This window comes from Dipteris shenzhenensis, chromosome 10 (genome assembly GCF_047967505.1).
Source record: "Dipteris shenzhenensis isolate YYH24624 ecotype China chromosome 10, Dip_SZ_1.0, whole genome shotgun sequence".
In the NCBI taxonomy this organism is placed as follows: domain Eukaryota; kingdom Viridiplantae; phylum Streptophyta; class Polypodiopsida; order Gleicheniales; family Dipteridaceae; genus Dipteris; species Dipteris shenzhenensis.
Window position 1 is genome coordinate 13,327,391 of NC_141605.1, and position 25,835 is coordinate 13,353,225.

Genomic DNA, 25,835 nt, shown 5'->3' on the forward strand with positions numbered 1-25,835 from the left:
CAAGAAAGCAAAGCTACTCTGGCTATCCATCGGCGGATGACTCTAGAAAATAATCATACCTTGCAGCAAATGGAGAAGTCATTTCAAGTTAGGTAGAACAACCTCTTACTTTTCTATTCGATGAAGAGGACATTTCAATCCTCATAAACTTCAAGAAAGAGGTTAATGACAAGGTCATAATAGCCATCCTCAGGTTTGACACAAACTTTTTATTGACTTTATGCTTTTGTATTTCCATTGGATCAAATGAACTAATATTCTTTTCTTTTTATTGCAGTATGGTTTTACAACAGCTTCCCCTATATATACAAAGATGTGCATATATGGTTGATCCTCTTATTTCTAGTATACTTAGCAATAAGCAGAAGACCATAGATGATGTTTTTAAGTGGTTGCAACCTATTGATTTGACTGCGGCGCGAGTTATCTTTACTGCATATCACGAGGAGTGAGTATCAATCCCTACCTAGCTTATCTCTTACATTGTGGAGGATTATATCAAATAATAATTATTCTTAATTGATAATGCAGCTTGCATTGGAGCTTGGTAATTGTGGACATCTTAGCCAAGAAATTTTTCTTTGTCAATTCAATAGCATCTATCCATGGCAGTGTGTCATAGTAAGTATAACCTACTTGTGTCATAATTATGTTAATGAGATGCATCCTATGCAATGCGCACATTCATTTATGTTTTCTATTTTGATGTGTAGATCTGCTCGAAAGTTGGTAGGTGCTATAGATGCACTTATGCAAATGGAGGGTGACTTAGAAGATCAAATAGAGTATGTAACATGCCCTGCAGTGAAGCAGAATGATGACCACAGTTGTGGGTGGAGAGTCAGATATAACTGCTTTTTGCTCCTTGCTCAAATTTTTAATTTGAGAGGCGGTGAAACCTCATTGTCGACATATACAGACTTGCATCTATATGCATTTATGTCATCTACCATTAAGGCATTTATTCATAACGTGGTGGAGCATCCAGAGGAAACATTGGTTGCTACGCCCATAAGTTGTCCTAATGTAACCACTGTATTGGACGAAATGGGGAGCTCTTCTGAGGTTAGGGTCATCATTAGCAAGCAACCTCGTGTTTTGACTTTTGGTAGCGAGGAAGTTACAATCCTCTCCGACCCTTTGAAAGAGGCTAATGACAAAGTCATGATGGCCATCCTCAGGTTTGATATGAACATCTCTTGGCTTGATACTTCAATCATTTGATTCAATCTGCTTCTAACATTTGTTTATTTATTGTTGCACTTTCCTAGATCAGTACAGAATCGCGTCTGTATGCTCGATTCTCTTCTTTCAGCTGTACTTAGTGATACTAAGAAGACAGTAGATGATGTTTGTTCAATTCTACAACCTTTAGACTTGGATGGCATACTAGTTGTCTTTATGCCATACTATGAGAAGTAAGTATGGTCTCAATCTTTCTTTTACTCTCTTATTTATAATATTGTGTCAATTAATACTTAATATTGTGATAAATCTTATCGCTCTTTATTGGTGATGTAGTTCACATTGGAGCCTGATAGTATGGGATCTTGATGACAACCATTGTTGGTTTGTCAACTCATTTACAGGCTTTCACGGGGTGTTCAGGTAAGTGTTCTTTTATCATATCATTATGAACATGCATCTTACTATTTACTACACAAATTCACTTTGTCATATGTCATGATGGACAGGTCTGCAAACAAGTTAGTTTCTGCAATTATGAAAATCAGGGAGCATCAAGACCAACCAAATTTCCAGACACGCCTCGCAGTGGAGCAGAAAGACATGTTTAGTAGTGGGTGGAGAATTGCCTACAACTTCATGTTGTAGAGATGTTGTATCTCAATGAAATTTTTGAACATGTCTCAATAGAAGCATATACCAAGCTCGAGCTACAAGATTTTGTGGCTAAGACTGTTCACTATCTAACTGCTACCATTGGAAAACAACATGATGGACTCAATGAAGAACCTAAGGGAGCCAAAGAAAAAGAAGAGACAATTCAGTCTCCTTCTATATCACAGCCTCAAGTAGAAGCATTACAGTCTACACTTGAATTACAGACTCAATGCATTCTTCCTACATAAGAAGTGGAGACTCAATGTGCATCTACAACATCACATCTTGTAAAGGAGGAAGAGATTAAGTCTATCCCGATTGCACCAGAAGTAGAATCTCAATGTACACCATCCACACAAGTAGAGACTCAATGTACTCTTAGAGAATCACAGCCTCAAGAGGACTCATCAGACTCTATTCAGTTGTAAAACATGTAGAAAGAAACATGAGTCCTTGAAGATTTTTATCTTGTTTGTATTGATTAATGATAGTGTTTTTTAAACTTATGTTAAATGTTGCAATACATTAGGATATTTTATGATATTTATTCATTACAATACATTAGGTTTTACTTTTTTGAAAGTCTAATTTATTATGTACAATAAATATCTTATGATGAGAATCTAATAATTATATCATTCTTATGTTCCATCACTTTATTTTATAGATTTCAATGTACTCAAAATCTATCATTTATTATGTACAATAAATATCTTATGATGAGAATCTAATAATTATATCATTCTTATGTTCCATCACTTTATTTTATAGATTTCAATGTACTCAAAATCTATCATCTCACATGTCTCGTATTACGGTCTTGCATCAGCAAGTCTAACTTATATTATATTAAAAGAATATCTCATGATGAGATTCTAATAATTACTAACTTATATTATATTAAAAGAATATCTCATGATGAGATTCTATTAATTATATCATTCTTGTGTTCCATCATTTTATTTTATAGATTTCAATGTACTATCACTGTCTTACATGTCTCAAATGTCTCCCATTACGGTCTTGCATCCCATCATTTTATTTTATAATGTCTCGCATTACAGTCTTGCATCTAGTCATCTCAGCCTCTACCAATTCTTTATTCTAAATCTTTCATCCCACATTATGAGTCTGTAGTTCTATAAATCCCCTAGTAGTCGTTCATCTTCTATATCTCACCCGCAGCAAACACTTCTTCCACTTTGCTCTTCTTACCTTACTCCTCTCCTCAAGCTTGCTCCTTCCTCTCCTTAAGCTTGCTCCTTCCATCTTGCCCGCAGCCTTGCCTCCTCTTCTCAAGCATACTCCTTTCATCTTGCCTTACCTCCTCTAGTTACCTTCCTCACTCTCGTTACCTTCCTCACCTCGTTCGTCTTCTATATCTTTCCTCACTCTCGTTACCTTCCTCACCTCGTTCGTCTTCTATATCTCACCCGCAGCAAAAACTTCTTCCACTTTACTCTTCTTACCTTACTCCTCTCCACACTTCTTCCACTTTACTCTTCTTACCTTACTCCTCTCCTCAAGCTTGCTCCTTCCATCTTGCCCGCAGCCTTACCTCCTCTTCTCAAGCATACTCCTTTCATCTTGCAGCCATTATGGATCTTTTTAAGGTAATCGATTCTGTCGAGCAAGCCATTATCAGCCTCAAAGAATGGATTGCTGAGAACCAAGGAAAGAGAGAGGAGAGAAAGCAAAATCCAGCTCCATTAACCCAGTACGAGAAGGATGACTTTGCTTGTCAGAAGGGCTTAGAGAAGGAAGAGGAAAGAAAAATAAGTATGGCTACTACTGAAATAGATAAATTGCAGTCATATAGGAGAGAGTTGATAGACTTTCAAAGTGAGATATCTTCGCGTGTGGCTCGTTATGGAAGATTTTCCCCTGAGGAAGCGCAAGCCATTCGGAATAAACAAAGTGTTATGCAGGAGAAAATTCATCAATCCTTACTTCTCTTCTATAATTTTAACTACATCGATGAGGATGAGATGAGCTCAGCTCTTGAATGGGTTGAATTTAGGCTAAAGACTTGAAAATAGAAAATTCATCAAATTGAATGGCTGTAGTCTTGAAAATAAATTTGCCTTCCAGTGAGAGTCTTATTGTAACTTTTGGTGTAATTTGCCTTCCAATGAGAGTCTTATTGTAACTTTTAGTATTTTTCAACACCTAAATTATAAATATTGTGAGAGTTTGCTACTTCCACTTGTAACTTTTGAAAGTGTTTCCTAAACACTATTATAAATATAAAGAGAGTTTACAATTAATGAACCACTCTTTTTTGTGTAACTTATCTCAGGCTTAACTTTTGAAGGTGTTTATTAACACCATTAAATATTAAGAGAGTTTACAACAACCGAATCTTATTTTTTCATGTAACTTATCTAGGCTGCGTTAAATTTTATAATTTTAGTTTCATGTCTTTAAAAAATATATTAAAAAATGCTTGTTTTTATGTTTTTATATGTGCTTTGAAGATTGGGTTTTTCTTAAATTTTATCTGAAAACTAGTCCAAAAGTATATGTAAAAATGAATTTGTACATTGACAAGTCCAAAATTAATGAAATAAGTGTTTGTTGTAGTCTTTAATGCGGAGTACATAAGCATGACCGGTTTCACTGCTGTTGCGGAAACTCTGGTTGATTTGGTTTCTCACGGTGAGAATCCTGGATGTGTTCTTGGCATCGTAGAGAGCTGCGAACACTCGGGGGGGTCACTATGTATAAACCTTCTATATCACGTGCGTTCAAGGCCTATATTTAAAATCCCTTATCTGTAAATTTTTTCATTTATAAAATGTACCCCTTTTCTATACAAATCTGTAAATTTTTTCCAAAACTATTTTAAATAGTCCCTTATGTATATTTATTTCTGTAAATTTTAGGAATAGAAAATATCCTTCTGTCGAACTCACGTGATAGGGTTACATATGATGAGTGACCCCCCCGAGTGCGAACATATCCCATGCTTCTTTTGATGTCTTGACTGTGTTGAGCTATCCTAGCATGACATCTTGCACATTTTGCTTGATCAGGTGATAGGCATACTTGTCTTTCTCATCCCATTCTGCTTGAGCTCGAGCAATGGGAGGATCTGCTACTGGTGCGGAAACTGTTTGTGTAGATGTAGATCCCGATGTAGATTCCGTTGCTGGTGCTGTGACAACAGATGGAGTAGAGCTACTGGTGGTTGGATCGGCCAATGGTCTAGGTGAAGACCCATCGACATACTCCCATTTGTCCTGAAGCACAAGAATGGTCTCCATTCGGTATTTCCATGTACCGTAATTGGAGTTGTCTAACTTAGCAGATGCCTCCAAATTGAGGTTGCTAGTCGACATGGTGGAGAAAATGTACTAAAAAAAAGTGTCCTGAAAAATCTCTGTATGAATCAACTGCAAATACACTGAAGATGCCAAGTGAAATCTCTGAACCGTCGGTGAAGATAGAACTGCAGTATATAAAATCTGATCTGTGTTACAAGGGTTGTGGCAATGATGCCGGGAATAGCCAAGAGGCTTTACAAGGCTGAAAATGACGTGCACGATGCCATGAGATAGCCGAATAGGCTTTACAATGGTGGCATGTGTGTGTGAAATCAAATGTTATCTGCCCACTGAATCAATTTGCAATGCCTCTGAACTCTGAAGTCTGCTCACTGAACTGATGAACGTAAGGTTTCAAGTAATGTAATGATGTGAAATCGGATGTGAGCGTATGGACTGACTCCGAGTAGGTACTAGTCGGGAATTTCGGGCATGGCTTAGATTGGCAACTTGGGAAAATTCAAAGCGTCCCCTCTATGGCGATCTAGTCTACTTTGATCTAGATCTAAACCAACCGTCGATCGATGAAAGAACAGCAAATAATTCCTTTTCTTTTGTTCTTTTTAAGTGTTGGGTCAGATGCGTCGATGTAGAGGCAAATGTGCGTGAAGGAAGTGGTTTTGTCGGCGAGGCTCAAATGTGAGTGTAACTTGCACCGAAATGTGCGCATGATGTGACGAGCGTGTAGAGCACGAAAAAATGAGCGACTTTCCTTTTTGGAGCGCCCTCAAATTCTTCCTGGATCAAGAGATATGACTTGATCTAGGTGGAGGGGCAAAAGGAGTGCAAATGTGCTCAATGATGATGTGTCACTGTGAGTCACATGCAATGATGATGTGGCACTATGCTTAGCAAGAGGTGTGCCAGTGAAGCTCTGTGCTGAGGTGGCAGGAGTGTGCACATGCAGTGTGTGCACAGTGTGCCTGGCAAGGGACTGTGCCTGCAGGGGTCAGTGCTGAGGTGGCACAGATGATGTCAGTAAGGTGACGTGATAATGCTGACGTGGCACTAATGACGTGTCCCTGATGACATGTCATAGGTGACGTGGTTGATGATGTGTCACTGATGACATGGCACAGGTGACATGGCAGTCGGTGATGATGTGTTAATCGGTGATGACATGTCTGTGCTGACATGGCAGCTCTGGCAGGGTGACGTGGCAGATGAGATGACATGGCCTGTGATGTGTCTGCCTATGTGGTAATGCTGATGTGGGCTGCTGTCGTGGCAGTCGGCTGCCACGTGTCAGCTGGATGATGTGGTAGATAGGATAAGATGATGACATGGTAGACAGGCCACGTGTCACTTGGTTGACCACACCTCAATGTGGTGAGGTTGAGGATAAGATATCCTCCCTCGCTGCCACGTGTCGCTAGGAGGGCGACCGGAAGTGTCTTGTCGAAATCTCTGAGATGCGGATGGAATCTCGATATTCTGTCGCCTTCTCCGATGGTCTGTTGAGAAGGCTCGTTGGAGGCGGCTTTGAGAGGCTCTATGGAGCCTTGTTGCAGGGTTGATGGCTGGCGGGAGGCCCATTGCGGGCTGTTGTTTGAAGGAGCCGTCGGTGGGCTTGGTGCTGCTGATCGTCGAGGAGCCTTCGGAGGCTGGAGATGCTTGGGCGCAGCTTCTTGTTGGCGGCGGCTATGGCAGCGGCGTGCTGTAGATGTTGCTTGTAGGAGACGTGCTGAGCCGCCGATAATGGATAAGCAGCCGTTGAAGGGAGACTTGCAAGAGGCTGGGCTTGTCAGTTGTCCTACTTGATGAAGTTGTAGCTTGTCGTTGTCGCTAATTAGAGGCTGCATAGCGTAGTCGCCATAGATAGTGATCACCGAAAAACGTGTAGGAGCCGAGAGTTGAAGCTGTTGATCAGAGGCCCGTGGACGTTGCTTGACTTAGTTGCTGCTGCAGAGGAGCTCCTTGTGGAGAGGTTGCGTTGCTGGTGGCGCCCGTGTGTGTGCGCAGATGGAGGCGACCTTTGCGTAGGACTTGTTGGAGCAAAGGCTTTGGACTCTCTATCGTCGATGAGCGGCCTATGAGCCGGTGCTGAGCATGAGGCATTGTGAGCTTGGAGCTCCTTCGCTGGTGGTTGGAGGAGCCTTCGGTAGGCTGTGGGGCTCCTTGCTTGCAGGTTTAAAAACTATGGTGCTCTCTCTCTCCTTCAAAGGCTCACTAGTACTAAGAGAAAGTACAGAGCTCTCTTTCTCGGATATTTGGAATTAGAAACCTCCCAGCTCTCTTTCTCACAGATTTAAAATCCGAAACCTCCCTCTCTTTCACTGAATCTCTCCAAAAAACACTCAAAGATTGAAGAAGAAGATACTTTCTCTCACACCTCAAGAAGCTCTCAAATCAAATCGAAACTTCGAACAAAAATTTTCTTCACATGAACGGAAATCTTTCACCAACGGAATGAAAGATAGAAACCTCTCAATCTCTCAATCTCTCTCACTCTCACAAGAAGAGCAATGCCTCAGCGGAAGGCAAGGGAGCTCTGATACCATGACAAAATATGAAGAGGGGAGAGGAGAAGAGTGGAGATGAGGAGAGAGGGCACAGCTAGAGAGCACACCACAAATGACTAACTGTACACTAGATTTAGTTGAAAAAATAGAATATATACAAACCCTTTTAGGGTTAGGGTTAGGGGATCTAACCCTTTCCTTTATAGCACTCTATAAGGTTAGTGCTATGCACATATGATCACGTGATGGTGCTATGCACACATGATCAAGATGGCTCATCAAGAAAAACTTGTAGGAGGCGACTGCCAAGAAGAGAAGATCACCAACCGTGCTATGAAGAGGATTAAAGAAGAGAAGACCACACAAGAAGCTGTGAACTTCTTAAACCAGAAAGTGACAAAGAAACAGTCAGGGAGCAACCAAAGTCTCATGCGAATCAAAGGTGATAAAGAACAGCCAGGTTTCGCGACCAAGTAGTAAATAGTTAGAGGCAAGCAAGAATGACCATCTACGAACATAGTACCTGTGAACACGATAAAGGAAACGAGGTCACAGTACCCTTGAACTCTCTCTTGTTGTTGCAACAGAGATATTGGAGAATGGAATACTTAAGAGATTGCCCTACATAAGCTTATGTGGTAAGCCGAGAGAGATCTCACGGGAGAGCGGGAAAGGAGAGTAAGCACCAACCAAATAAACCTTGTGTAGTGAAGTATGTAGGGTAGATAAAGTAGGAGGCCTGAGTTTCCTTTACGTAGTAATATTATCATGTAGGTACAGGATGATATAAAACCAAAAGTCGACCCATGCAAACGTAACGCAACAAGCTACAACTGATGCCAGAGCATCAAAGACCCAAAGATGAAGACCATGACATGGTAACTACGAGCTCCATAGCTTCAAAGAGACCTAGATGAGCGTAGGTACATATTCACAATCTAAGGTAAAGATACGGGACATCTGCGAGCTCAAAGCTACAAGGAGCACCGTGACCAGTGCCAAAGTGAGCTACCATGCAACCAACTACCAGCTATCGATAGAAAATAGTCTAGGGGATCACGGACACAACTTAAGTACCAGCTACCAGCTATCAAGTAGATAAAACGATCAAGGACACAACTTAATAATAGAGTAAGATGATTGAGATGCTTGTCTACCAAAACCAGAGGTGAAGTAAAGGTGAAGGAGTGAGATAGAGGGAAAGCGAGGTCAACCGGAACGACACGGTACGTGAGAAGATGCCATCACGTAAAGGTAGGGTAGTGCTTTAGTTGCACATGGAGGAGGAAAGAATGGAGGTGAGGTAACAGATTGAGACGAAGCTCAGGAATATAAGCGATAGATTGGAGGCTATAAGAAAACAATACAACGTCTGTGCTCAACAGATAACAGGATCTCGTATGCAAGAGAGAAAAGCAGATAGTATGGAGAATCAAAAATTTGATTACTGTAGAACTGATACAATAGATGGCGGTGCCTCCCAGCCGTGCGCTCCTATGAGAGAAGCTTCGATGGCATGCTGGAAACAATAGAGGACGGAGGCTAGATGCTGAGGAATCAGGGTTGTTATAGCCAGTGATGAAATGGTCTTCACGGGCTTGCTCTTATATAGCCACACAAGTAGTCGGTTAGAGCCAATTGGGTGACCGACCCAGTCTGCCCAAAACGGTTGACTGGGGGTCGATCTCGAAATAGGCCACCAACCACACGATAGAACCGGTGCGCAAAATAGAGCAACTTACCTACAGTCTCCGTTCGGCCCAGAGCCATCCGGGATCATCTAAGGTTCCAAACGGCCCCGCAACCCGAGAGTGGGCTGCCCGGAGAAATGCTCCATCTACCCTCAGTGCGGTCAGTCATGGGATTCCTTCCCGCACTTGCATGTAGCCTAATTGGCGGTGTGCCAACTCTATCTGAAGCCATCCAGCCATCAGGCCACACATGGCCCCCATCTGATGTCCAAACCAGGACCTACCGGATAACCGAGCTACTCAAATGCCTTCTCCTCATATGGGGGGCTTAAAGTAGAGTTAGCTAGTTCTCGCATAGTTACACGAGAGTGGAGCATTGATATCTAACACCCCCCCCTCAATGTCCATCCGCAACTGAACTTACTTTTTCGGTCCAATGCCAAGTCGATGAAGATGCCTCTCTAGGAAGTCTCTTCCAAGAGCCTTCGTGAAGATGTCCGCAGCATTCTCTGTAGTTGGAGAGTACACCAAGTCGACCTCTCCATCCATGATGAGCTCGCGTACAAAGTGATATTGAATCTCAATGTGTTTTGTGCAAGCGTGGAACACAGGGTTCTTTGCAATCGCCATGCAACTCTGATTGTCACATGACAACTACATAGGCTTGTTCTGCACTGCACCCATGTCCCCTAAAATCCTCCTCAACCACACTGCGTCGCAAGAAGCAAAGCATGCTGACTTGTACTCGGCCTCGGTAGAAGAAAGAGCAACTGTGGGTTGCTTCTTGCTTACCCATGACATAGCTCCAGATCCAAGTGAGAAACAATAACCTATCACTGATCTCCTGCTGTCCGCATCTCCTGCCCAATCTGAGTCACAGAATCTGGTCAAGATGTTGCCCTTGGTATAGGTGATGCCATAATCAAGTGTGCCTTTGATGTATTTCAGCACCCGCATCTCTGCCCTCCAATGGTTCTCCCGGGGCTTATTGGAAAACCTGCTTAGTACACCAGTCGCAAAGCTGATGTCCGGCCGCGTGTTGCACAAGTAAATCAAGCTGCCCACAAGCCTTCTGTACTTCGCTTCGTCCACCAGTGGTGATATATCCTTGTTTGAGAGCTTCACGTCAACCTCCATAGGGAAACCAACTATCTTGCACTCAGCCATGCCAAATGCCTTCAGTCTCTCTCCAGCATACTTCAGCTGTGAAATGAAGATCTGTTTTGGCTCTTGCCAAACTTCAATCCCCAAACAGAAATGCATCAACTGTCATTTCAAACTCTCTTCCTAGCAAATGCTTTGTCTGCGAGATCTTCTCTTTGACATGGTTCCCTGTTATGACAAGGTCGTCCACATAAAGGACCATGATCATACACTTGCCTCCTTCTCTGAAGATATACAAATTTGCATCAGATGGGCTCCTCCTAAACCCATTTTGCAAAAAGTAGGCATCAATTCACTGGTACCACACTCGTGGGGCCTGTTTCAGCTCGTAAAGTGCCTTCTTCAGTTTACAGACTTTACCTTTTGAATCGAGGATCTCAAAACCTGGTGGTTGTTCCACGTATACCTCCTCCTTGAGATCTCCATTCAGAAAGGAAGATTTTACATCCATCTGAAACACGGGCCAACTTCCGTGGGTAGCTAAAGCCAAAACACTACGAATTGTGGTTAGTCGAGTTATGGGAGTAAAAGTATCCTGATAATCAAAACCATGTACCTGTGCAAATCCTTTTGCCACGAGCCGAGCCTTGTACTTATCCAATGTGCCGTCGGACTTGTACTTGGTCTTATACACCCACTTGGTGCCGATTACCTTGCATTTTGGTGGTCGATCCACAAGTTCCCAAGTGTTGTTCTTCATTATGGAGCCATACTCCGACTACATAGCCTCCATCCACCTATCATCACCCTATGCCTCTTCAAGACACTTGGGTTCTTCAGCATGGATCACCTCTTTCATCAAAGCGTATTTGACCAAGTGTTCCTACGCCCTTCCTTGCTCCTTTAATCTCTTGGACCGCCGGCGGTGTTCGGATGGTTCCTCCTCAATGACGAGAGGTTCTTTGCCGTCCAAAAGCTGCTTTACCCACTTTGGGAATGGCCATTGCCGTTGTGGTTCTGTAGGCTCTTCTTCATCTTCTTTGTCTTGAATCCTCCCAAGCACCGTTGGGGGAGTTCAGTCTTCTGTTGGTGGCGGTACTAGATGGATATCCTGGTCCTGGTTGTCTGGGAAGGAAGCATCCTCCTCCAATTGATGCGGCTGTTCTGAGAAGACCACATCGCGACTTACAATTACCTTCTTGGTAACAGGGTTATAGAGATGGTAGCCCTTCGCCTCTTCACTGTAGCCCAAGAAAATACACTTCCGGCTCTTCGGTTCCCATTTGGTCCTGTTAGCGTCAGGGACATGCACAAAACAGTCACATCCAAAAACTCTGAAATGTGCAGCTGAAGGTTTCTTACCAGAAAAGGCCGGCAGTGGAGTCATCCCATTCAGAGCCTTCGTGTAGCTACTATTCAGGATGTAAACTGCCATGTTACATGCTTCAGCCCAGAAAGTCTTTGGCAAATCTTTCCCTTTCATCATACTCCGGCCCATTTCCCAGATGACGTGCATCTTGTGCTCTGCTACTCCATTTTGCTGTGATGTATGTGGCGGGGGTTTCTACCTCTTGATTCTGTGACTTTTGTAGTAACTTTCGAATTCAGTTGATGTGAACTCTCCACCTCTGTATGATCTCAACTTCCTCACCTTCCTCCCCGATTCTTTCTCGACCATTACATGCCATTCCTTGAACTTACTAAAAGCCTCGTCTTTAGTCTTCACGAAATATATCCATATCCTTCTATTGTAGTCGTTGATCAATGTCATGAAGTAGTAGGAACCACCCAAAGCTTTCGTCTCCATCTTTTTGCAGAGGTCCGTGTGAACGAGCTCTAGAGGAGCCTTTGCCCTGCTGGCCTCTTTAGGAAAGGGATGCCGATGCTGCTTGCCCATCATGCAAGCTTCACATACATCGGGTAGATCTGGAATTTCTGGTAGGTCTGCAATCATTCCACTTTTATGCATCTCCTTCAAAGAACTAAGGTTTAGATGACTAAATTTTTCATGCCACAGCTTAGTGTTCTTCACATCCGCTCGAGCACTGAAAGCTAAGAGTTCGTAGATGTTGTTGTGCCGTGTATCTTTACCAACGACCTTCCCTTAAAGATCCAAAATCTGTGCGCCATTCTTATCGAAGTGAACTTTGAGGTCCCGATCCATGATCGCATAAACGGACAACAAGTTCCTCTTGATATCTGGCACATAAATGACATCGGACAACTATTTTACAACTCCATCTGACTTGAGAGCAATCGTACCTTTTCCTTTTGCTGGACATTTTGCATCATTGCCGACTGCTACCAGGATGTCATTCCCTACTGGTTGTAGAGAGGTATACCAATCCTTCTGACTGGTCATGTGGCGTGATGCACCACTGTCAATAATCCACGGTTCATCTGCAGGTACATGAACTGCCTCTATGCAAATCTCCTCAATTGCTACGAATAGCTCTACTGGTACTGCCTGTGCGCTATTGCTGGACTCTTTCTTTACTCCGTTCTTCTCATCTGCAATCTTCTTTCGGCACTCATTTTGCTTGTGCCCTACCTTGTTACAATAGAAGCACTTGATCTTCTTCTCTCTCTTTTTATCATCAGAAGAAGATGGGTTACCAGAGTCCTTACCCTTACCTTTCTTTGATCCAGTGTAGAAAGCTAAATCTTCTCCAGTCCTCGTCTTTTGACGCATCTCCTCCTCCAGAAGCATTGCGCTGAAATCCTCAAAGTTGAGGGGCGGATTTCTGTTCTGCGTATTCAGCACCATAACAAGACCGTCGTACTTTGGTGGGAGAATTCGTATGCACCTTCGTGCTAGATTCTCACTGGTGATGGTGATGCCAATCATAGTCATCTGATCACGCAGATTCTTCACCCTGGTGATGAACTTCTCTGTCGCTTCAGACTCAAACAGTTTCTCGTTCGCGAGTTGAGTCTCCAGATTCTCAATCCGCGTTTGATTCATGGTCTCGTACTGATTTTTCAAGACCGTCCATGCCTCCTCTGCTGTGGTGACATGTTGAATTAACGCCATGACGGAATCACTTACACTGCAGACAATAGAACACAGTGCATCTGCATTTCTTCTTGTCCACGTGACAATCTCATCCGCCGTTGGTACTATCTGTTGTGCTGCATTGGTCGGATTTGATCTCGGAACCGACTTCAGGTCCACCCCAGTAGTAGTATCCCAAAGCTCATATGCGTTTAGGATGGTCTTCATCTTGAACTTCCAGAGTGGATAGTTAGTGCCGTCCAACTTTCCGCTTTCACCGAATGGTGGGATTCGCAGTCTTGCAGGCTGGGCCATCTCTCACAATCTGCTCGCAAATAGAAACACACTACCAAATCTTTTTGCTAGAGTCCAGGCTCTGACACCATGTAAGAAAACAATACAATGTCTGTGCTCAATAGATAACAGGATCTCGTACGCAAGAGAGAAAAGAAGATAGTATGGAGAATCAAAAATTTGATTACTGTAGAACTGATACAATAGATGGCACTGCCTCCCAGCCGTGCGCTCCTATGAGAGAAGCTTCGATGGCATGCTGGAAACAATAGAGGACGGAGGCTGGATGCTAAGGAATCAAGGTTGCTGTAGCTAGTGATGAAATGGGCTTCACGGGCTTGCTCTTATATAGCCACCACAAGTAGTCGGTTAGAGCCAATTGGGTGACTGACCCAGTCCGCCCAAAACAGTCGACTGGGGGTCGGTCCTGAAATAGGCCACCGACCACATGATAGAACCGGTGCACAAAATAGAGCAACTTACATACGGTGTCCGTTCGGCCCAGAGCCATTCGAGATCATCTGAGGCTCCAAACGGGCCCCGCAACCCGAGGGTGGGCTGCCCCGCGAAATGCTCCATCTACCCTCAGTGCGGTCAATCATGGGATGCCTTCCTGCACTTGCATGTAGCCTAGTTGGTGGTGTAGCAACTCTATCTGAAGCCGTCCAGCCATCAGGCCACACATGGCCCCCATCTGGTGTCCAAACCAGGACCTACTGGTTAACCGAGCTACTCAAATGCCTTCTCCTCACATGGAGGCTTACAAGTAGAGTTAGCTGGTTCCCGTGTAGTTACATGAGAGTGGAGCATTGATATCTAACAGAGGCCACGTGTAGGAAGATAGCAATATAGGTGGAGTATAGAGGTGGCTAAAGAAGTCATAGCAGAGGTAGAAAAAGGTAAAGTAAGTAGAGGAGAATATAGGCTAAGTAGGGGGTTTTTAATATAGTAAGCTACTGCACTTAGTAAGGGCACCGCTTAGTAGGTCATCAACCTTATCACGCAATCAAATAGAAAAGGTAGAGCAATTTGAAATCCTATTGTTATATTTAGGAGTAAAATGTAAAATAGGGAATTTTAGGGTCATAATGAAGACCCCCTTATTCTTTGAAACTTTGTATGCCAACTATATTACTCCAGTAGGCAGAAGCATACCCAAGATTTATACCAATTGTGTGTTAGCATAGAGTCCTTGGAATAATTAACATTACTAAAATTACATGAAGGAGAAATTCTTATAGTTCCAAGAATTGACAAGGGTCCAAACATATAGTATTGGGGTTAATCAATTAAAGGTACATCCAAAAAAATGGGGGGTTAATTAAAAGAAGCTTCCAATTACATTGATATTTGAATACAGTAAAATCTTTCGTACAAAGAGATGCTACCACCATATCCACTAGGTAAGCTGCATCAAACCAACATAAAATGTTAATAAAATGTGTATTGTATGACGGGTAATAATGTGTACGTGTGTTCATGACACAAATAATAAGCATGTGAGTGTGTGTGTCAGTGTGTATAAATTTGCTTGTGTTTGGGTACATTTGAGTATATAAAAAAGCCTCTCTATGTGTGTGTGTGTGTGTGTGTGTGTGTGTATTTGCATGTATGTGTGTTGTATAAGTGTGTGTGTGTGTGTGTGTATGTGTGTGAGTGTGTGTGTGAGTAAGTGTGTGCATGTGTTTGTGCATGTAAGTGTATGTAGCCTCTGTGTGTGTGTGTGTGTGTGTGTGTGTGTACAGTGTATGTGTGTGTGTGTGTGTGTGTGTGTGTGCCCACCCACATCCCTAGGGGAAGGTCCACATAGTGGGGAGTAATCCCACCAAGTGAAACTTACCCCCCACCTAAGAGTTTAATAAGTTGATTGATGTCAAACTTTATACTTGGAAATTTATTATTTATAAAAACCCTAATATTTTTTGTAATAATAAATGTTTTAAACCATTTTTCTCAAAAAGATGAATTAATCTGAGAAGATCAATATAGGCACAAGTGAAATGTGATGCATTATACAAAAGTGGTAAGACTTGTGAAATACAAACTTTATAGGCACAATTTTTGGGCCTATTACTATTTGAATGAATGAAAGAAATATTAGGGCAAGGTAATTTATCCTTCTTCCAACATGTGCGTGTTTCAAAGTCACCAACATTCCTTGATTTTTTTGGTTAGTAGAAAAGATTTTGTATGATTTTTGAAACCACAGTAGCCAAGGGTTTGTGTAATTTTAATTAAATTATGGAGTGATTCGATAAGACTATTGGGTCCTTGATGTGGGATGGCTTCAAAACACGAGGTAACATCAAATGTAAAGATAGAGTACATGTGTTTGGCCAGGTTTACAAGGAAATCATACTGGTTTTGGATAATCCAGTATGCATTAGTTCTAACCCGTGAAAAGGTAAATAAATCTTTGTGTAGCATTTCCGTATATTCTTGTATACCAATATCTAAGGCTTTACGTAGTTTAGTAATATGGTCAGTAATGTTTGAGAATATGCAATTATGAGCATTAGTTAGCCATCTAAAGGAGTTTTTGTGAATTTTATAAGTACCCATAATGTATGGGATAGAAGAACAAGCAGGGATGTTAATATGAAAGGGTTGAGAAAAGGTTGTAACAAGATTAGTAATTTCCCCTTCATTGGTGGTAGAAAGCGAGAATTTAGGGGAATTAAGTCGTTGAAGGGCTAAGCTTCTAATGAGAGACTTACAGATGAAAGTAGGGGTTTGGGCTGATTTGTTTAAGCCACAAATGAAAAGGTGGTTTTATTGAGATATCTAATTTCATCAACAATATTGGGGTATTGAGTCCACGGTTCTTGATTAAACCTATGATTGGGGAAATGGCTATTGAAGTCCCTTAGGACAATGTTTCTAATAAAACTATGATGGTCAAGAGTTTCAATTATGCACATCCAGTTGCGTAGTTTTGACCAAGCGGTTTTTCATTCCTTAATGACTGGATAGGGGTTAATGGGAACCTGAGGAATGTGGTTTAGACCTTTTGTCATAAACGCCTGTAGGTGAGGATATCTGCACAAGGTAGGGTCTGTTGATAAAATGTGGGTACCAAATCCTTCAAATTTCCTAATAAAAGGTTTAAATCTATTTGAAGCAGAACATATGCAATCTAGGGGTTTGGGTTCAAAATTAGCAAATGTGTCAAAAGGTTTATAAAGTGAACAAGCTAAATTTTTAGAGTATTTCCAACTAAAACCTATATTAAATGCAGCAAAAGTTTTATCAATGTTAAATCTCTTGAAGACTTCTAAAAACACTTTTTCAAGTAAAATGAAGTCAAAAAGTTTATTAACAAAAAGTAGATGAATAAATCTTTTAGATCTAGTTTTCTTTTTACTGAGCACTCACTGAGCATAAGTAAGCCATTAGGTTCTTTAGTAAGAACTCTTACCTGATCATCTTCGGTATTGAAGTCAAGTGCTTTAGTCGTATCACCAAACTCTTCAGACCCAAGAAACATCTGTGGCTTCTTTGATGTGGACTTCATAGAACTGGAAGTAATGGACAGTCTTTTAGAATCCTTGCTCTTGGCTGGTTTGAGAATTGACTTATTCGTGTTGGAGATAGGGGTGTTGTGAGTAGTTGAGGAAGCAGGGGGGAGTTGGGGTTATATAGAGCTAAGTTGCGAGTTGCTTCTAACATATACTCATGGAACCAGAAGTAAACCAAGAGAGCTATTCAAATTTTGGAAGGGAAAGAGGCAACCCAACCAATAAAAACATAAACAAGAGTTGGTCCGGAAGAAAAATGAAAAAAGTGGGGAAGGTTTTGAAAAACGTACCACAGAAGATGATCGAACCAATGATAGAGGTTGAGCAAGAGGAATTAGGGTTAGATTTTTTTGCATTGACACTTAAGGGCCTAAAAGTGTTCCAATAGTTTTTGAGAAATTTTTTGGGTTCTCGAACTTTATCTTGATTAACAGGTCCTTTTGTTCTAGCAATGAGTGCCAAACTAGAACATTTTGAAGGGTCTATGTCCGAAAGTTTAATTTGGCTAAGCTTAAAGCAAAAGTCATTAGAAAGTAGATGTTTAGATTGGATGGCAGTAGACTTACAATAGTCTACAAAATCGGAGGGAAAGCTACAGATTAGAGCAAGGGAAGTCACAGAAAAAGGGTCTCTATGGTTTATGACCTAGAAATCCCATAATTTATGTTCTAAGAGAATAGAATCCAACTCAAGTTGTCACAGAGGGAGGAGAGGGATGGCTCCTGAAAAGGCTTGGGAAATACCTTTCTGTATTGAAGCTATAAGTGGTTGGGATGTCAAAGATGAAAGGGCCTCTTTTTCTTCATTATCCAGGAGATCAAAATCAACCAGAGGATTAACAATATCAGGTACGCTTTTACTTTCTATAGGGATAGGAGGAATCCCATTTATTTGGAAAAGTTTGTTCACAATGGATGGAAGGGTTGAAAAATAGAAGTTGAGGTCGCATGCATCTTGGCAGTCAACAATAGGAAGTGAGGAGAGTAGTTTGTTGAAAGCTTCTAAAAAATTAGACCGGTCTCTTTTTGAAGCAATCAATAAATCAATCCAATCATTGACAGAGGTAATGGTAAAGGCAGAGGGAGTCTTCTCCAGAGAGGCTTTTTTTTCAAAGTCTAATAATTTTTTGTGGAAATCAGGTCCTTTAAAATAGAAGAGGATGCATTGAGTACCAATAGGTGGAATAGGTAAACTGACATTAGTTGCAGAGTACCCCAACTTAACCAAGGATGGGGATCCAAGTAGTCTGAACATGAGGAGAAGGTTAGTCTGATAATAATTAAAAAAAGGGGGGGGAAACAAGATTACAAGGGAACTTAATAGTAATAATTACTTAAGAAATAAATATATGGTAGTAGCCCTAATTCAGTATCCCATCATATAAATGAACCATATATTTATTTCCAAGTAATATTACCAATAATTGAAATAAGAATTTAATTCAGAAAAGATACATATACTCCAAACATTATATTGATCTTTTGCTGAGTTGCAAAAATAATTTTTATTGATTTTTGATGAAATCCAAAGGAGATAACAATGTATCTTCAAGGGGTAGCCAAGGTAGTCGTGTATTTGATAACAATTATTCGAGGACAGAAGAACTATACCTGCCAACCAACCAAACAATAACGAAAGTTAGAACTTTACTAGTTATTGAATGGGTGCCAAGTATCCAAACATTCTTCCCTCGCTTGTCATTGCTTTCACGAATAATATACATCAAATATGCAAGAACCAAGGCTAGTAAATGTCGTATACCATGAGCTAAAAATAAAGCAGAAAGGGTAGGACCATATTAGGTGCAAGAAAAAACAAATTTAACTTGTATGGAAAAAACATTTACGAGCTTTCCATAAAGGAGGCATGATGCAAGTAAGAGGAGAAAAAAAGCCTACCATGTAGGAGGCACAATAAATTAGAAGTTAGTGAAATAATTTCCTAGCCTACCATAAAGGAGGCATTAAAGAAAATGTAATTGCTAAGCCTTCCATAGAGGAGGCACAATAAATGTTAGAAACAATTTAGAGAAAAAAAAAATTAATTGAACATTGCTAAAATTCCCAGCCTTCCATAAAGGAGGCATGATACAAGATAAAGGAAAAAAAAGAGGGCTACCATGTAGGAGGCACAATAGATTAGAAGCTAAGTTAGTGAAATAATTTCCTAGCCTATCATAAAGGAGGCATTACAGATACTGTAATTGCTAAGCGTTCCATAGAGGAGGTCCATAGAGGAGGTACAATAAATGTTGGAAACACATTAGAGAAATTGATTAAAGCTAGAATTTTATTGCATGGGTATACACTACCATGTTTATGGAGAACAAGATTATTTTATAAAAATAGACAAGATGTGATCATATACTCAAGGAAAAATTTTTCAATAAAAAAGTATCCAAACAAAGGTGCTTCCGAATTAGATTTCAACTACTTGTTTCTTATCTTTTCTTGCCAAATATGGTCGAAGCCTATATTTAGCTTCTTCTTCATGGGCTTTCTGCATTTTATGATTGATAAAAGCTATATAACTAAGCTTTTAATTAGCATTAATTCTAGCGGTTTTTTGTCCACAGTGGTTTTCATGCCCGATTCTTCCTGTAAGACAAGAAATAATTTAGTGAAAAGAATAGAATAAAGTATTATAAGAGTGTTAGTTAGAAAGTTAGCAAATAATTAGAGATTAATTGCATAATAAGTGATAGTGTATAGATATGCAAGACCGACAAGGAATTAATTACTAAAAAAATACACAAAGACACAACTACTAGGAATTTATCACCTAGAATTAAATATGCCCATGCAACAAGAAAGAGAGAGACCGCCGTTATAAAATGAAGTGCCTATGTAATAAGCAAGAGAGGGGCAATCAACCAAGGGGGTAACAGTATGAAACAGTAAATTATGCTCATCTATATGTAACTATTGAGAAGTCTACTTAATGGAGGGAGCAATGAAGAGCCACGTATTCCATGAGTGGTAGTGCATTGGTAGTTATAGGCCAATAGTGGTTAAGGCCGGTCAAGGTACAAGGCAAGCCAATAGTTCTAAGGAAAGTGAAGACGCCTAGAGAAGAAACCATGAGACTAAAGAGGCGCTGGCTTATTCAAGACAGGTTCACAGTAGGTGGTATAAAAAAGCCACAGACTAGAGTAGGGACTAAACGGCATCAACTAATGTGCGCACAAAGTACATTAGCTTGTGAGATTAATACTGTGGTGAGCGAAGAGACAGCCGATAAGTGAACTCCCAATCTCGAACCGAACAGCCAAAGAGTGATGAAAGGCAAGCAAAAAGAGGTAAGCTCACAAGCATGGAAAGAGAGCCGTGCACTTGTGTTTGGGAGATAGAGCCTAGCTCTTGCTTTAGTTTAGCTGATGGCTCGTCAAGAAAAACTTGTAGGAGGCGACCGCCAAGAAGAGAAGATCACCAAGCGTGCTATGAAGAGGATTAAAGAAAGCGAGTGCCAAAGACCTCACAAGAAGCTGTAAACTTCTTAAACCGAAAAGTGACAAAGAAACAGTCGGGGAGCAACCAAAGTCTCATGCAAATCAAAGGTGATAAAGAACATCCACGTTTCACGACCAAGTAGTAAATAGTTACAGGCAAGCGAGAATGACCATCTACAAGCACAATACCCGTGAACACGATAAAGGAAACGAGGTCATAGTACCCTTGAACACTCTCTTGTTGTTGCGACAGAGATATTGGAAAAGGGAATACCTAAGAGATTGCTCTACATAAGCTTATGTGGTAAGTTGAGAGAGATCTCACGGGAGAGCGGGAAAGGAGAGTAAGCACCAACCGAATAAACCTTGTGTAGTGAAGTACGTAGGCCAGATAAAGCAAGAGGCCTGAGTTTTGTTTACGTAGTAATATTATCATGTAGGTACGGGATGATATAAAACCAAAAGTCGACCCATGCAAACGTAACGCAGCAAGCTGCAACTGACGCCACACAATCAAAGACCCAAACACGAAGACCACGACATGATAACTACGAGCTTCACAGCTTCAAAGAGACCTAGATGAGCACAGGTATGTATTCACAATCTAAGTTAAAGATACGGGATAGCTGCGAGCTCGGAGCTACAAGGAGGACCGTGACCAACGCCAAAGTGAGCTGCCATGCAACCAACTGCCAGCTATCGACAGAAAATAGTCTAGGGGATCACGGAATAGATACTGACAGCTATCAAGCAGATAAAATGATCAAGGACACAACTTAATAATAGAGTAAGACGACTGAGACGCTTGTCTACCAAAACCAGAGGCGAAGTAATGGTGGAGTGAGATAGAGGGAAAGAGAGGTCAATCGGAACGACAGGATACCTAAGAAGATGCCATCACGTAAAGGTAGGGTAGTGCTTTAGTTGCACATGGAGGAGGAACGAATGGAGGTGAGGTAAGGGATTGAGACGAAGCTTAGGAAGATAGGCGATAGACTGGAGGTGACGTGTAGGAAGATAGGGATATAGGTGGAGTATAGAGGTGGCTGAGGAAGTCATAGCAGAGGTAGAAAAAGGCAAAGTAGGTAGAGGAGAATATAGGCTAAGTAGGGGGTTTTTAATATAGTAAGCTACTGCACTTAGTAAGGGCACCGATCAGTAGGTCATCAACCTTATCACATAATCAAATAGAAAAGGTAGGGCAATTTGAAATCCTATGGTTATATTTAGGAGTAAAATGTAAAATAAGGAATTTTAGGGTCATAATGAAGACCCCCTTATTCTTTGAAACTTTACATGCTAACTTTATTACTCCAGTAGGCAGAAGCATAGCACATATTTATACCAATTGTGTGTTAGCGTAGAGTCCTTGGAATAATTAACATTACTAAAATGGCATAAAAGAGAAATTCTTATAGTTCCAAGAATTGACAAGGCTCATAACATATAGAATTGGGGTTGATCAATTAAAGGTACATCCAAAAAAATGGGGGGTTAATTAAAAGAAGCTGCCAGTTACATTGATATTTGAATATAGCAAAATCTTCCGTACAAAGAGATGCTACCACCATATCCACTAGGTAAGCTGTATCAAACCAACATAAAATGTTAATAAAATGTGTATTGTATGAGGGGTAATAATGTGTACGTGTGTTCATGACACAAATAATAAGCATGTGAGTGTGCGTGTCAGTGTGTATAAATTTGTGTGTGTTTGTGTATGTTCGAGTATACAAAAAGTGTGTGTGTGTTGTGTGTGTGTGTGTGTGTGTGTGTGTGTGTGTGTGTGTGTGTGTGTGTGTGTTTGCATGTATGTGTGTTTTATAAGTGTGTGTGTGAGTGTGTGTGTGAGTAAGTGTGTGCATGTGTTTGTGCATGTTAGCATACATAGCCTGTGTGTGTGTGTGTGTGTGTGTGTGTGTGTGTGTATTTGCATGTATGTGTGTTTTATAAGTGTGTGTGTGAGTGTGTGTGTGAGTAAGTGTGTGCATGTGTTTGTGCATGTTAGCATACATAGCCTCTGTGTGTGTGTGTGTGTGTGTAACATGTAGGGAAATTTCTATACTATATATAATAGATGTTCTTCTCTCTTTAGAACTTACGGTCTCTCTCTATGCATATCACCTCCACAAAGCTCCCAAAAATGAGGTGTTAAAAAATGAAGCAATAATGCAAGAAATGGTGCCAAGCGATTCCCACATGGCACCCTATCTAGCCTCACCCCACAATCCTTTCCCAACACGCTCTGACCCCACCCACCATACTGTTGAATTCCATAGAAGATATTGATAAAGGTGCACATGTTTGTTGCTACTTCAATGTCCATTTCTTCCAAGGCCCAATTATGTGACATGGAATTGAAATAAGTCATCAGGTCACAACCTAAGGAAAAGAAGAATAATATCCTCTAAAAGTTGCATCAGGAGTTCTTGATGCCTAAGCATCTCACCTTTGACTCGTGGTGGATGCCAAACAAAATGGTAGATTGCTTAAAACATCAAAAGGAGTTTATTCAAAAGGCTACAAAGAGAGTCCCATCCAGTGAGTCTTGCTTATTGTCATAAGAATGACTAGAAGAAGGCCAATAATGAAGTAAAGAAAATCCTCGAGTCTTGCATCACAAAACTAGGACAATTCCACTTTGGAGATCAGGGTCAAAGAATGACTAATGGAATACTGTGTAAGTGTATCTTTCCTTCCTTTTTTGTACATCTTGAACTCTAGCTCTTTTTTCTTACTGCATATCTATCTCGTGGTCATACTATATAATGTTTCACATATATAGAGGCATGTGGCAGGCCAAGACTACACCCCTAGCAAATAGAAGTATGCATACAACAATGGTACCAATGCTCTCATCCAAATTCTTGAAGGGTAGAGGGGATGATTTCTATGATATCATTTTTTATGTAAGAAATTCTCAAACCTTAAACTCAACTTTGATTTATGCAAACATGCACATTATCAAGAGTGCTTATAAATGTGTACCTTTAGTTTCTTTGACATGTAGACTCATGAGGCTTGGAGAGCAACGATGCAAGGGGCGATGGTGATGACAACAAGGATGATCCAACGTAATATAAGTAATCTAACAACGAGGGCATTACCCTTGGGGAGGACACAGAGAAAGCAGGAGATGACTCCAGCAAGGACTCAAAGGATTAGGAGGAGAGAAATAGCAGCTCCAATAGTGAGTAGAAAGGATGGGGGCTTATGTGGCCTCTTATCAGTAAACGAGCTGGAGATTGGTATCCATCAAGCACACAAGGATCAAATTTACGAGGTCTATATGGCTATAAGGTAGAGGTTTTTCCCACCTTGTTTAAAATAACTGTTAGATGTTTACAGATCATCGCAAATTGCATAAAGACAAAAGAAGGCATTGCTTCTTTCATAGTTCACTGGTGTGATCTGAGTTTTGCAGGTCTTCATAGCCATTGCCCTTATATTGGGAGATGGCCTTTACAATTTTGTCAAGATTACAATCATGACATTGAAGCTACTTTACATTGAATATAGAAAGAAAATACGTCTGCCTACCATCAATGAGAATGGTAAACGGATGTCCATATATAGTTCCTGTAATTCTAGGAGAAAGTTTTTGAAAATTAGAAGAATTCTATAAAACTAGTTATGCTATGATTCATGGTTAACTATCCTGATATGAACATCTTTTGCGATATTTTCATGATACTTAATAGGCAAACAAGAGCTGTCATTCGATGAACAGAGGAGAAATGAAATATTTCTGAAGCATACAGTACCTTTCAAGGTAGCTACAATCTGCTATGTCGTACTGGCTGCAATTTCCACAGGGGTTATTCCAAAAATATTTAATCAGATGAGATGGTACTATGTTTTGCTAAGCTATTGTGTAGCGCCTGTCCTTGGCTTCTGCAATGCCTATGGCTGTGGCATGACCGATTGGAGCTTGGTATCAACTTACGGAAAGCTTGGTCTTTTTATCTTCTCAGCCTGGGCAGGAAACAATGATGGAGTGATAGTCGGGCTTGCATCATGTGGAGTTATGATGGTTATTGTGTCGTGTTCGGCTGACCTGATGCAAGACTTTAAAACTGGCTACCTGACATTGTCTTCCCCAAGGTCCATGTTTGTAAGCCAGGTTCTAGGAACTCTTATGGGATGCATAATTGCACCGATGACATTTTGGATGTTTTGGAAGGCTTTTCCTAATGGAGTTCAGAATGGTCAATACCCAGCTCCTTATGCTGTGATTTACAGGGAGATGGCTATACTTGGAGTGCAAGGCTTCTCAGCTCTTCCCAAGCACTGCCTTCATCTTTCCTTTGCTTTTTTTGCTTCTGCCATTGTCATTGATGTTATTAGAGATTGTGTTCCTGCTAAGATTTTGCAGTTTATCCCAATTCCAATGGCAATGGCTATTCCATTTTATATTGGACCCTATTTTGCTATAGATATGTTCGTTGGCACTGTTATTGTGTTTGCCTGGCAAAGATTCAACAGAAAGAAGGCAGATGTGTATGCTTCAGCTGTGGCCTCAGGTTTGATCTGTGGTGATGGGGTATGGACATTGGTATCAGCTATTCTAGCCTTAGCAAAAAGGCAAGCTCCAATCTGCATGTACTTTCTAGCCACTGAAGTTTATTCCAAGTTAAATTTACCAAACTATTAACTGGAGATGGAAATTTTGTAATGTAAAGATTTTCTTGAAAATTTTTTCGTAATGCACTTTTAAGATGGAATATTTCTTTAAGAATTTAAAATTGTTTGTAGGGTACTCTTGCACTTGAGCAATCATCTGTTCTGATCTGGTTGCAAGAAGACCTATTCCTTATTGGATGATATCATTAGCAATTATATCTGCTCAGGAACAGGATAAGACGTGATAGAATGATCAGGATTATCAAAATTATCCTGAGTAATGTCAACATTATCCTGAGTAATGTCTGCACCCGATTTTAATGTGGGGGTCCACATATTTAACTAGACACCATGATCCTTTGGGCCATGAGTAAAGTTCATGAAGCACTTGAATGTTATGGTAGAATAGTTCAGATCAACAAAAACTTACCCTCCTACATCATCTGTGTGATGAGAACTTAAATGGATACTACGAAGTGGCCAGTACAACATAACTTTGAAATGCAGTCCTTAGTATTATGCATCTGTGTGT

The 25,835-nt window shown here is 40.9% G+C and overlaps 1 protein-coding gene across 1 annotated transcript; it reads left to right on the forward strand.

The window, feature by feature from the left end:
• Positions 1 to 6,252: 6,252 nt before the first annotated feature.
• Positions 6,253 to 25,334, forward strand: LOC147897424 (putative metal-nicotianamine transporter YSL12). Its single transcript, XM_087380879.1, has 5 exons — positions 6,253 to 6,368; positions 6,680 to 6,911; positions 23,879 to 23,980; positions 24,105 to 24,234; positions 24,382 to 25,334. Exons 1-5 carry the CDS (start codon positions 6,253 to 6,255, stop codon positions 25,332 to 25,334), a joined length of 1,533 nt encoding a protein of 510 aa, XP_087237005.1.
• Positions 25,335 to 25,835: the final 501 nt, after the last annotated feature.